Genomic DNA, 14,030 nt, shown 5'->3' on the forward strand with positions numbered 1-14,030 from the left:
AAGGCATCCAGGCCATGTCTTACCAGGAGCTAACAGTACCAGCCTGAGCTGGGACTAGACAAAAGGAAACCTGCTACAGCCGCACACCTGCACGTTCACCAAAGTGGGGTTTGACTACGAGTCAATCCCTTCATGCTATAAATATCCGTAGCCCCTGAGCCCACGAAGCTCTCCTGTGCGGCAGCAGGCTGTGTGGCGGTGATCCCCTCTTGAGCAGGGACGCGTCTCAAGGTTACCCCTCCAGGCTGAGAGACCCCTTACCCGGCATCTGATATCTACAGCGAGGTAAGCGACATCTTCTATTAGATCTACAAGTGTATAGTATGCTAGCAACATTGATACACGGCCAGCTATTCCTTAATTATGAGAAGTGTAGTAAGTAGTAGAGTGTTTGACCACCGCCTAATTATCACAGTCTATTTCCCATGTTCATGCTCAATAAAACAAAGCAAGTAATCAGCATTTACCATAGTCAGTATAGCATTGCTTGCAGCCCCACTGCTTTTGCAAATGATCCTGGTTTTGATTACTTTTTGAAAGGTGGATAAAAGGAGAAGAATTTTCTTAAGACTATAAAAATACTTCAGGACTTAGTAGAACTCAGTCCGGGGTATCACAGCCATCCTAACAACAAAATCCATACCGCAAGTAAGAGAAGGAGAGAGGAAGCATGTACACGTATACACTTCTGAAGATTCAGTCAGGGTAGGGGAGCAATTTTCCTTATTTGTGAAGTGAAAGTACATTTGATTTAATTCCTGGAATACAAGGAATACAAGGAATGCAGCAAGAAGGCCAAGTGAAAAGTGGAAAGAGGTCGGATGTTAGTAGAAAGCCAAAAAGAGTCTGGTTCCTATTTTGTACAGAAACAAGCCTTCCGGTTTACAAGTCTAAGCAGTAGAAATGTTGTTGCTTTCTGTGCGCACGACCTGAATATATTCATGCCCATAGTCTGCAAGTGCTGCCCAGTGGCTATTCCAAGTCTCATTCTGACTGCTCAAAGCATACTTCAGACTGCAATACTGTGCCCAGTACTGTTCAGACAAGAAACAACAGACTAACAAGACGTCTCAACCTAGCTTCCATTTTAAACTTATGAGAGTGATAAATTTGTGGCTGGCTCTGACTCCATCTGCATCTCCAAAGATTGTCAGATCAAAGATCCTGCACATAATGTTCACGTTCTTTTATTAAAAAACCTTGTAAATAAACAGCAGTACTTTAACTGGCTACCTAATCCCAACTCATTACAAAACTTTTCCCCATTCCTGCTTTTCCCTACAATCCATGTGCCTTCTTTCCTTCCTGTCTTGGGTAGGCAATTCTCATTTCCTTCCTAGTTCCTATGTCTGTATGAGTAGGAATTCACACAAGGCTCACTTCTCGCTATCTAGACCAAGCACATAAAACTGCAATGATGCTAATTTGCAAGCTGAGGGAACAAAGCAAACGGTTGTCTCCAATGCATGGTCAACCTTGCAAGACTGTGTCACTCATGGCTGACCAAGAAATGTCTAATAAAGGTGGGAGAAGAGAAGAGGAAATGTAAGAGAGGATAAAATGGAAGAGTTACAGATATAATGAGGTGGGAAGGTGTTTTGGTTCAGTCCTGACTGCCACAGACTATGTGAAATTAGACAAGACACAATTGCTTTATGCTTCAGGTTTCTTTCAAGAAACAGGAATAAAACCCCTTTCCCCTATGCTTCGAAGAGATGCATCAGCTCCAAAACAACAGACTGGTGTCAGCGTGGGGAATGTGCTCAGAGATCTGACAATTGCACCCAGCTCCAACCATTATTAAGATGACAGTCCCTCTCAGTTTACTATTTTTTTTTAACTTTACATTAGTACCCACAATATACCACTATATTTTTTTATATATACTATTTTATATATATTTTTTATATATACTATTTTTTTCCTAAAGCTGTGGTCAACTCTTTTTGCATAATACATTATGAGTTATAAATAAAGGATTAATCATTCATCCTGACACTTCAAACAATCTAGTTTTCCATCAGCTAGAAGACTCCAATAAACTCCTAACCATTAGAATTTGTTTTATTACTTTGTGCATAAAAGTGCACGATAAATTACAGCTTCACTGTTAAAGTCACTCTGCTGATGTCTTCAGCTATACCTGTGAATATTGTTATTTGCCAGAAACATTTCAAGACTTAAAATATTATTTTACTTTGTTGCTCATTTTATTTGTGGGGTTTTTATTTTATTTTTTTTAAACAACTCCTATACAACAAGGACACACAGTTTCTAGTAAATCTACAAGTGTAACTACATACCAATGCGTAGAATCACATTTCTAAAGTACAGCAATATAGCTTGATGTTGAGGAAAGGTCTCTATATACTTAAATTCAAAGGATTTGAGGACAGGCTTAAGCTAAGCACGTGCTTAAATGCTTTTTTGAATAAGAATTAAGATCTTTTAGTCCCTCTGCTTTGAAGTTCAACTTCTGATGCTTATTGGTGATATCTACCACAAACAAGACTTCAGGCCTTGCCTTTACTTCCAGGCTTACTTAAGATGGAATTTGCAAATGATATGTTAGGGAGAGACAAGATGCAGAGTTTTGTTTTACAGAGGGAGCAACGTTACATAAGCTGACTTTGAATTTCATAGCTCGTCAGGGAGCAGCGAGAGTGGACTGGCAATCCAGGAGCCAAGGGCGACCATGCACGGGTAGGGGCAGTGACCTTGCCGACAAGGGCGCAATCCTACGCACCATGCCAGGCGAGCAGAACAGGGTTGAGGACGGTGACAGGTTCTGTCGAGAGTCCAGTGATCATTAGAGAAATGAGGGGTGACAAGTCGGGTCCAAGGCCAGTCCGGGAAGCCCAGTCAACAAGTTGGGCACAGCAAAGGACAGAGCTGAGGACAGAGGTCTGCCTACTGCACAGCTTGGGTGAGGACTGGGGTCCGGGCCAGAGCTAACGGGGAGCTCCCAGGCGGATGATCTGCAAGCAGGAGCCCCACACAAGGCTGCTCCGGGTGGTTAAGGACTACTGGTACACTCAGGGCCCTGGCATTTCTTCATGGATTAACGTTAGATTTCACCATTTTTATATTTCAAGAAGCCACAGACAGAAAAATAAATCTCATGTTAGATACAAGAACAAGCCTCAGGCTCTTGTGCAAACATTTTAGTTACAGCAATGTATTGCTTTTAAAGAACCATTTCGATTGACATAGGAGATATATATGTTTACAAAGGATCTTAGTGAGCCTAAATTACTTAGTGAAAGGATGAGAGGAAGTGGTTAACAAACAGAAAGAGCAATGGCTTAGCGTTCAGTCAATAACACTAAATTCCTATTCCCAGATTTCACAGTGCTTTTCAAAGAAGCTGAAGAAACTGAAACAGAGAGAATGAAGGAACTGTGCCTAAGCCACCCAGCAGATCAAGATCAGAGAACCAGATCTTTTTGGATTTATAGTGGATCACAATCTGAACATGAATTAATGATATTCTGCTGTTGCAAAGAAATATCAGTCGTACCAGGATGTCCAGTTTTATACCAACTATGTTCCTTCTTTCTGAGTGGAAAATCCCAGAAAAACCAGCAATCAGCAGGTCACCTCATCCATCGCCATGACCCAGAATAGGATCAAATACATCAGCAAAGTGCTCCAGGTTACAACTACCTCTGGAATTATAATTGTAATGGTAATCAGCTTCCTCATACAGTCAACCACATAGCCCCAGGAAAGCTTATACTGGCATAAGACAGCGTTAGGTTTGACCTGGCAGGCAGCTAAACATCTCATTAAAAAAAAAAAAAAAAGGGGGTGGAGAATGTGCTGGTTTTGGCTGAACTAGAGTTAATTTTCTTCACAGTAGCTGGTATGGGGCTATGTTTTGGATTTGTGCTGAAAACAGTGTTGATAATACAGAGATGTTTTAGTTGTTGCTAAGCAGTGCTTATACTAAATCAAGGACTTTTCAGCTCTCCATGCTCTGCCAGGTGCACAAGAAGCTGGGAGGGGACACGGCAGCGACAGCTGACCCCAACTGACCAAAGGGATATTCCACACCATATGGCGTCATGCTCGGCATAGAAAGCTGGGGAAGAAGAACAAAGAGGGGATGTTGGGAGTGATGGTGTTTGTTTCCCCAAGTCACCGTTACGCGTGATGAAGCCCTGCTTTCCTGGAGATGGCTGACCAGCTGCCTGCCCATGGGAAGGAGTGAAGGAATTCCTTGTTCTGCTTTGTGTGCGCAGCTTTTGCTTTACCTATTAAACTGTCTTTATCTCAACCCACGAGTTTTGTCCCTTTTACCCTTCTGATTCTCTCCCCCATTCCACCAGGGGAGAGTGAGCGAGCGGCTGGGGGGGCTTAGTTGCCGGCTGGTGTTAAACCACGACAGTCCTTTTTGGCACCTGACGTGGGGCTCAAAAGGGTTCGAGATAACGACAGGTTTGACTGGAATGTGCTAGATTGAATTTATAGCTGTTACTGCTTTTAGCTATTAATTGGCAGGCTCCTGTGCTTGCCATGGGGCTTCCTTGCGTTACTGTATATTAGAGTCTAGTGCTCGTTAGTGGCTGCTTTTTGCTTTCGTTGCTTGCTGTGCTGCTGATCACCTTACTCTGCTCTGCCTGGGAAGATGTTGATAACAGCAATGGCGATGCGCCTGGGCTGGCAGATGGCCAGGGCATCGCTGCTGTTTCTGTGCTGCTGGACTGGACGGGCTGGAACTCCAGTGTGAACTTGAGTCAAAGGGACTGTGACCTGTGGATGAGTCCACGCGGGAGCAGGACACCCCAAAGCGTCTGTGGCCATGGATAAGCCCACACCAGAGCAGGTACATCTCCAAGTGTCTGTGGCCGTGGTTATGTCTGTGCCGCAGCAGGTATACCTCTGAAGGGACTGTGTCCCAAGGATAAGTCCATGCTGGAGAAGATGCACCTCAAAGCCACTGTGGCTGTGGATAAGTCTATGCCGCAGCAGATACACCTCTGCAGAGACTGTGGCTCATAGATAAGGCTCCACTTGGCGCAGGTACACCCCTCAGGGACTGCAGTCTGTGGGTAAGCCCAAGCCAGAGCAGGGGCAAGGGGAGGAGTTCATTGTAATGTTAAACCCTGTGGTCTGGTCCAAAGGGACCAGAGGTGGAGATCGTAGTGGAAATACCTTTAAATTGTTATAACCCAGGATTTCAGCTGCATGTTATAGGAAGTGCTATAGCAGGAACCCCTTGCTGCTAGCAAGACTAGGGGCAAGGGGAAGAGTTCATTGTTATAGGAATTACTATAGCAGGAACCACCCGAAGCAGTGGAGGACAAGCCTTACAAGAAGCAGTACAAGTGCAGCAGCAACTGGACCTGAGCTGGCTTTGGTGCCCAATAACTCCACGCAACACACCACCTCTCCTGTCCTGAGTGACCACCATAAGAGACGGAGCCCAAAGCCATGGACTAAATGAACTCAATGGACATTTCGTGGATATTTCTGGACATTTTATGGACATTTTACAAGGATGGCCCATAGACTAAGGGAATTATATCTGTGTATTATATCAAAGGATGGGAAGGGGGGGGTGGTTAATGAGGGACCTCATTAATAGTGTGGGACCTGAGCATGACATAAATTATATGGAATAAGGGGTGGAGAATGTGCTGGTTTTGGCTGAACTAGAGTTAATTTTCTTCACAGTAGCTGGTATGGGGCCATTTTTTGGATTTGTGCTGGAAACAGTGTTGATAACACAGGGATGATTTCGTTACTGCTGAGCAGTGCTTACACTGAGTCAAGGCCTTTTCTGCCTCTCACCCCACCCACCAGCGAGGAGGCTGGGGGGGCACAAGGAGCTGAGAGGGGACACGGCAGGGACAGCTGACCCCAGCTGACCAAAGGGACATTCCACACTGTATGGCGTCATGCTCAGCATAGAAAGCTGGGGGAAGAAGAAGGAAGAGGGGACATTTGGAGTGATGGCTTTTGTCTTCCCAAGTCACCATTACGTGTGATGGAGCCCTGCCTTCCTGGAGATGGCTGACCACCTGCCTGCCCATGGGAAGGAGTGAATGGATTCCTTCTTTTGCTTTGCTTGCGTGCGTGGCTTTTGCTTTACCTATTAAATTGTCTTTATCTCAACCCATGAGTTTTCTCCCTTTTACTCTTCTGATTCTCTCCCCCATCCCACCGGGGGGGAGTGAGCGAGCAGCTGGGGGGGCTTAGTTGCCGGCTGGGGTTAAACCACAATAGTGTGAGAGAAGATGAGTAGCAAGGGGAAGAGGAAAGGCAGTGATGATTTATACCAGGTGCCTTATACCAGCACAATGTGCTGCATGCAACTCGATCTTACTGAATATCTTCTTTATTTTTAAAAAAAGCATATTTCTGAATGGTCGAGACTATTTTAAAATTTAATTCTGTCCCTCTCAGCTTTGCATCACCTGCAAAGTTAATAAGTATGTTCTCTGTTCCGTTATTTACATTGTTAAAAACAGTAAGACCCAGACTGAAGACAGGCTCTAGGAACCCAGCAATGTATTCTTTCCTTTTGACACTGAACTACTGCTTGCTATCCAGTCAGTTTTGTATAGACCTTGTAACACATTTATCCAGACCGTATTTCTCTAACTTTTTAATGAAAATGTCATGTAAGTGTCAAAAATCTAATCAAACTGACAACAGGCTCTGTCCTAACCACAAGGCCTATTCCTTACTGGAGGAGAAAATCAAGTTATCATCTGGCACGATTTATTTTTGACAGATCCATGTTGACTGCTATCATTCCCTGGTTATCATCTATCAGCTAATAATAGTTTGTGAGATTATTTGTCCTAGGATTTTTCCAGGGATTTAAGGGATTATTTGTCCCAGGATTTTTCCAGGGATTTACACTGATCAAGCTGTATTTCTCTGGCTCCGTCCCCCCTTTGATAACAGCAATTTACAGTTACTCTTCTGTTTTTTCAGCATCTCATTCACCTTCATAATTCAGTCAGTTCTTCAACTGTCTTTCAATCATGTTCACTAGACTCAAACAATTTGAAAACATTTGGTTTATCCGAGTGCTCCTAATCTGTTCTTTACCTACTCTGGGCTGAGATAATTTTGTTCTCGGCATCATCACCAGTCCTAACTATCTGCTTGCAGGTGAACTTTTTTGGAAGTCTCATCACCAATCACCAAAGGCACCCATCACTTTAGCTTTCTTTAGAATTTGTTGACAGATTTTCTTCTCTCTTGAGTAGGGGATCAATCTTGTTCTCTGTCTTCCTCTTAGTACGAATACACTTACAGAGCAGTTTTTATCGATAGCTCTTGATAGTTCAAGTGTTTGGCAGCATACCTTTTTTAGTCTTTCTTTCTTATTCTTAGTAATCTGACCTGTCTTCCTTTATATTTTCTTCATGTGCTTAAGGTCAATAGAGACCTCATGATGTGGTCAAGCTAACCTTACTGTTATTTCTATTCTACTCATAATTGAGATAAATGCGCCCTTTGAATTATTTTTCTAAAGCATCGTTCCTTTTCTTAACTCCTTTCTTTAGACTTCCTTCCCACGAGGTCTTATCTATTAATTGCTTAAGTCTTTGGCTTTCATGACATCTGTTTTTATTTAGCTGTTCTCTTTCCTTCCTCTTCTACGGACAACAAACTGTTGTTTTGCAAATGCTCTTTTTTGTGGGCAAAATACTGCCCACTTTCACATTGCCAGCCAGTTATTCTTCACTGGCATTCTCAAAAAAAAAAACAACAAACCAAACCACCCAACCAAGCCCTCCTATTCTTGTGGCTAGCCCATATTCTAAAGAAATCACTACATCTGAGATACCAATACCTGACAACGTATTAGTGTTCTAATTATAGGCCTTTTTCACTTCACCAAAGCAAAGCTCAGGAAAGGAGAGGTCCAAGAAACAGATCATAGACACTGCAAAAGGTGAGAGATTGAATGAAATGCAGAGGTGAGGTATAAAGCTGCCTGGGATTGCTTTTAGCAGCAGTAGCTGTCCTCCTGTATGTGACCGAGGGAGTGGAAAGGGACAGATCTGTTCCAGGTTGTTCATGGCAGCAGGCAATCCAGTTGGTAGACCCCTTGAGAGAAAATATTCTGTGCTTATCTTTGTGAGCAGTATTCCTGTATTTTAGAAACAGGGGAAGAAAAGAACTGCCAAAATATTGGTGTTAGTGCTGAGCTGCTTGTTTTGAGTATGCAGGCTGTGAAGCAGGTTAACACAGCAGGTTTGTGTTGCAGGTGTGTGCGTGTCCAGTCAGCGGGGCAGGCATTTGCAGGAGGTTTGTGCCTATTCAGGTTGTGCATCCAGTTTCTGCACATTCACTTTCTGCAGCAGGTTTGTGCATAATTAGATCAACAACAGGTGTTTTAAGGAATCAGCAAGGACTGAGAAAACAGCATTTTGTAGAATTCTTATCAACCTCTAATTGTGAAAGGGGCCCTTGAAGATCTTGGAGAAGCCTGGTGGGTCCCCTTCCTTTCCCAAAAAAGGAATAATTTCTTTCACAGCAGAACAGCACACACATACTGCCTCCAGCTTTACAGACCAGGTGTTGCTGCCTCTCTGTCTGTATGGAAATCACTTTGACTGAGCCACTAGAGATATCTGCCTGGTCTTTTCAAACTTAGTTGTAGAATTGAGCTTTTATTTTCAATTAAGCAGGCACAACAGTTAGGCCAGTGACTGTGCTGTCGTAGTGGTGTCCTGCGGAGCGGGGCAGCCCTGTAACGGTCAGGAAGGGGAGAGCAACGTGCTATGGGCAGGGTACGTGCAATAAAATCTGTAGTAGGAGACAGCTCTCAGGATATGTTCGTTCACAGTTCTACCTCGACAACATCCCCTTAACCCACTGCTCTACCTAGACCTCCAGCTACCCGTGCCTTTCCGATAGAAACCGCGGTACATATTTGCAGTACAACTGGCTTCACAAAGCCACAAACCAATTGCCTCCAGGAATCAAACCTGGCGCACAAGGCTGTTTTGCACGTATGTAAGCAAATCACGATGCATGCAGACGAACGGGGTCTGCACCCTCCGTACGGCCCAAGGCCCCAGCTGACGGCACGCACTTACCCGCGTCCAGAGCGCGGCTGAGCTGAAGCCCCTCTCAAGTTTGGCCTTTTATGGTGCGCCGTAAAGACGCGGGCCACGGCAGTTTCTTGGCCGACCAACCCCTGCTGCAATGGCACTTGAGAAACTAGTTTATCAAGTTAAAGGCCGCGTGTTGAATCGGGTCGGCAAACAGCACCGCGATTGTGGGCACGCCAGCAGCGCGGGCCGCAGCCCCAGCGGCGCGGAGAGCAGAACCATCCCCGGCCCTCCGCTTCCCCTCCGCCGGCGGGGACGCCAGGACGGGCCGCGGGCGGCTGCGAGGGGGAAGCGGAGCAGCCGGGCGAAGGCAGAGGCAAGAGGAAGCCGAGGACGGGGAGAAGAAGGAGAGGCGAGCGCAGCCCGCCGAGGAAGAAGCGGCCGCAGAGGCGAAGGCAGGCGGCGGGGACCAGAAGCAGCCGCGGGAGGCGGGAGCAGCTGGGGCGGAGGGAGGAGCGGGCGGCCGGGCGCAGCCAATCCGGGGGACTCGTCCATTTTTCGGTGTGAGTCAGGCACGTCGGTGGGGTGATGCTACGGCGCTGGGAAGGGGCCGGGAGAGCCGCGGGACGCGGCGGCAGCGGCGAGCGGCCCGCCCGCTCGGGCTCGTCCTCGAACTCTCAGCCGTGCCGGCGCCGCCGCTGAGGGCAGCGCCGCTTCCTCCTTCCCCTCCCTCGGCAGGGCCGGCCCCATGGCTGGGGGCGCTGGGCCTGCCTCCTCCCAGCCGCGCCGCGCTCCCTAACGGAGCGGACGCCCGCCCCCGCCGCCGGAGGTACCGGGCCCGCGGCCGCGCGGCGGGAAGGGTTGGGCGCGCGAGCGGCGGCCGTTGGGGCGCGCGGGCTGCGGCGGGGCCCGAGGGGCGCAGGGAGAGCAGGGCGGGCTGCGGGGAGGGAGGGCAGGCAGCGGCCCGGCGGAGGGCGGTGTCGGGGCCGGGCGGAGCGGGGAGAGGCGGCCGCGGAGAGGGGGCAGGTCGTAGTGCTGTCCTGCGGAGCGGGGCAGCCCTGTAACCGTCAGGAAGGGGAGAGCGACGGGGGTGGACAGAGAGTGCCGGGCGGGGAAGAGGAGGGGTCCTGAGGCGAGGGGCTTTGGCCGCTGCTCACAGGCTCCATTCATCTGTGGCTCCTCCCTTCTTGCAGGCTGCTGCTTGCGGCTCTCGTCCTGGCGTCGAAGGGTAAAGCCAAAAATTAGCCTTGCCCCGAGCCGAGCTGCTTGCTTCTCCTGAAGCTTGGGAAGGAGGGGGACTACAGAGGGGCCGTCCTCGCGTTTCATGTTTCGTCAGCCCGACAGCATTTTGGCCTTGATTCCACCTTGCTCCTACCTGCTCCTGGACAGTGCCAGGGAGGAGAAGAGGCACCGTGCCACCATGTCTCGTTACAGCCTCCATAATCTCCTGGACTGGATGTACGGGGGTGTGGACCCCAGCTTTGCTGGCAATGGAGGGCCAGAATGCGCGGCCTTTCTCTCTGGGCAGCAGCGCTTTCTGGAGAGTTTGGTCTTCCTCAGTGTGGGCGTCGTGGAGATCCTTCTGTCCCTGTGGAAGCTCAGGCAGCTGCATTTCAGGGAGCTGGAGGGTCATCTGCTGCAGCAGCCCCAGAGTAAGCAGGAGAGCTGGGGCAAGAATGTGCTGCTGGTGGTGCTCTGTCTCATCTTTGGGCTGGAGGTGGGGTTCAAGTTTGCCACCAGGACCGTCATTTACCTGCTGAATCCCTGTCATGTGGTCACCATGATGCAGGTGAGGCTTGTGCACAGTCACCAGGAAGTTTGCTCTGGTTTCATGCTTGCGAAGCAGTATTTTTCCCATGGTTGGTCTGTGGACTAAAAGTGCGTAGCAAAAGTACAAATGCCCAGAATTGGTATACACATTTTAAAACTGACTTAGTTTTTAATCAGCTGAATTGACATCTATGAAAAAAACAAGTCAAATGAAAAGGTGAAATTGTAGCTATGACTGATGTCCAAGTCTCCAGTTGAAAATGCAGAAAATTAAGGCTGTCTCACCACTTGCTTTTGTCTAATCCTTGTTTCAAGAATAGAAAATGCTCTTTCCACTGACAGCAGTGGTAAAATTTGCTGCAAATTTAACGAAAGATTATTGCTAAAGCGGCTGTGTAATTTACATGCAACTTTTTCAAGCAAGTGACTTTCAAGGGTGTGAATGTATTTTGTGCAAGTGTTGAAGAAACAAATTACTCTTTATTTTGTGCAGGCAATGTCGGTTTATCTTTCTAATTTTAGAAGCTGAATAGTAAAGAAACAAGTGTTGCCCACGTCTCATACATGGGGTGAACAAACCGATTTGGCTTAATACATATGGATAAACTATGTACTTTAATGACTTGTGGCTTGGTTGTTGATGCATGATAAGGTGGAATTAGTGTAGCTTCCAGAATAATGGAAACATTCATAAACAGTTACTGAACTGCGGTATCTAAAGCTTACAAGCTGTATTTGTCAATAGTCCTGGGCATGCGCTTAACAGTCAGTTTCACTGAGTGTGGTAAGGAGTGTGGGAGATGTCAAAAAATAATAATATTTTGTTTAATTTTGCTAATATTTTACTCTCAACACTGGACAACTTGCAAAATTTAAGCTCAGGAATTAACAGAAGAATGTCAAAAAGGCTTTCACAAAAGCTGCCATGATAACAATGTCTAAGATCAGTAACAGATGAAAATCAGACCAATGCCATTCTTAGTGTCCCTTTGCAGAATGCTAAGTGATCCGGGCTGTATCAGACCAAGCCAGTTACTAGTTTTACTCCTGGAGAGCATTTCCTAACAGGAACGGAAACATCTTTTCTGGTTGTACCAGAAGTTTGAGGGAGATGGGTATTATTTCAAGAGGGGAAAAACAAGCTCTTACAGCAATATTCAAGACCCTTACAGCAATTAACTTACAGTTACAGGACTTAATTAGTAGGTTATGTAAATTCCTAAGCAGTGATGCAATGTTAGCTCAGTATTTTACACCATAGGATGCTTGCTTCCCATGAAGTGGTAATAATTGCTGTGCAATCAATTAGTCAGTATTAGTAATGAAGGGAAAAGTAGAAGGTATGCAAGAGCTGTAGAAATAATTAAAATAAAATAATATAGCCACATTATACAAGAGTGTTTCTTGGCAATACTCAATGTTTACTGGAAAATTTTCCTATTAATTCTCTGGGAAGAAGGTGAAGATATGTTACCGTTATGATTTGAAAGTTTGGTTGTCTTAATATGGTATTATAATATGACGTTATGATAAGTATTCAGCAAAAGCTAATGCTTATACATAAATGGGGGAGCTAGTATTGTTTACCTCATTCATTAATGCTCTCCCCCAGGAAGACAGAGACTGAACCTCTGTAGTCAGACATGGGCAGTTCTTAATCTCTTTTTGACCAATTGTGAAGCTTTTTTTATAATCCTATGCTAATTACTCATTAGAAATGGTGTTCCAGCATTTGTGAAATTGAGAAGATGGGTGTGTCAGCAAAATTCAGAAGTCATGCCTCTTCATCCTCAAACAGGTGTGTTAGAAATAGGCCTGGGCGTAATGTAGAGAATGAAAACACCTGCAAAACCAACAGCTTTCAGCAGAGAAAACAGGCTAGATACAAAGCTAGTTGATGACCTCCATCAGCAGAAAAGTAATACGTAGTAGTTGGAATCTTGCAAGCATTGTTTTTCTGGCCCGGATTTGCTGAGGGCAACAGGTTGGCAAGATGAAATGTATGAAAACATAATTTATCCTTCACTTCTGTTCTTACAGTAGTTTGTATATAATCCTGCTGCTGCGCCTAAACGTTAGGATGAACAAAGTAGGAGGTGAAGAGATGAAACATGCTACAACAATCAAGATCACTTCAAAGGGAAGCCAACAGTAGCTGTTGGTAAAGGTCTCTTCTTTCACTCCATTTCTGTTTTCTTCAGCTGAAACTGTTTCATCTCAGAGTAACAAAGGCTCAGGGCTCTGAGCCAAAAATATTTGGAACTGGAAATTATCCTTCAGATTTTCTCTGCATAAAAGCAGAAGTCCTGCTTTTAAAAGACCTAAGACTGAAATGAAATCACAAAATCAAATGGGAATTACATCTGTGGTGCATTTGGGCAGACAAAACTGTGTAATGTAATGGATACTGAGTTCTACAAATGAGTCTGTTTTAATCAAGTGTCTCATTTCTGCCTGTCATGCCAACCTGTGTTCAAATCAAATCTTTTTCATAAGTGGGAAGAACTAGTTTAGGTGTGTCATCACCAGGATGAAGTCTCGATCAAATGAACATATTTAATGGCCTAAATGGTTCTCATGGTTTATCAGGTTCAGAGAATTTGCTGCCGTCCTGCCACCTACTTGAATTATCTAGAAACAGTACTACTCGTTCCCAGTCCTAGTCATGGTTTTGGCTTCTTGCATAGATTTTGGAGGAAGAAGGGCAATATTGTTTCTTCACCAGTGACTTAAGTGCAGCATCATTGAGAGAGAAATACTTCAATTTTAAAAAATTCATATATATATTTTAAACCAAAGGTGAATGGAAACTTCTGTGGTTTCTTCGACAGCTCTCTGATGGGGATGGGGGTGTTTTTGTGCAGTACAATATTTAGTTAGTGTGTGGTGCAGCGGGGGGGGAAGTCTATGAAGGAATTAATACTAAGCTGTTTCTTTACATAAAGAGTGGTCTTATTGAAAATTATTTGAGTACCTCTATTTAAAAAAAAAAAAAAAGAAAACACTCTCTTTTTAGGACTGAGGATATGATTGGACCGATAATACAGCTGTAAACCTGGCATAAAAGGGTGGCCTAAAAGGGAAACATTAAGTCCAGTAGGGTGTTGCAAACCTATTCTCCTTTGCGTAGCAGGAGAAAATTCAGCAAATGTTTAGGGGACCAAGTGTTATTTTCAAGACATTAATCCTTTTGAGTATTTTAGGACTCATAATTATGGTATTGAAATTGAAGATGTG

General features: G+C 45.4%; 1 protein-coding gene and 1 long non-coding RNA gene across 5 annotated transcripts in view; one reads left to right on the forward strand and one right to left on the reverse strand.

Annotated features, from left to right (window-relative positions):
- The window catches only part of LOC140658361 (uncharacterized), a 31,758-nt gene extending 21,797 nt beyond the window's left edge, over nt 1-9,961 (reverse strand). For 3 of the 4 annotated variants that reach the window (XR_012044709.1, XR_012044708.1, XR_012044707.1), the window contains exon 1: nt 9,069-9,961. This is a non-coding gene — a long non-coding RNA (uncharacterized lncRNA). The remainder of the gene's footprint in view (nt 1-9,068) is intronic. The other variant, XR_012044706.1, reaches the window with a different exon arrangement.
- TMEM164 (transmembrane protein 164) overlaps nt 9,596-14,030 on the forward strand; it is a 50,906-nt gene continuing 46,471 nt past the window's right edge. The window contains exons 1-2 of the mRNA XM_072876654.1: nt 9,596-9,852; nt 10,217-10,812. Of these exons, the coding sequence (XP_072732755.1) occupies nt 10,348-10,812 (465 nt within the window). The 5' untranslated portion in view covers nt 9,596-9,852; nt 10,217-10,347. The remainder of the gene's footprint in view (nt 9,853-10,216; nt 10,813-14,030) is intronic.

The sequence above is a fragment of the Ciconia boyciana genome, chromosome 12 (genome assembly GCF_034638445.1).
Source record: "Ciconia boyciana chromosome 12, ASM3463844v1, whole genome shotgun sequence".
In the NCBI taxonomy this organism is placed as follows: Eukaryota; Metazoa; Chordata; class Aves; order Ciconiiformes; family Ciconiidae; genus Ciconia; species Ciconia boyciana.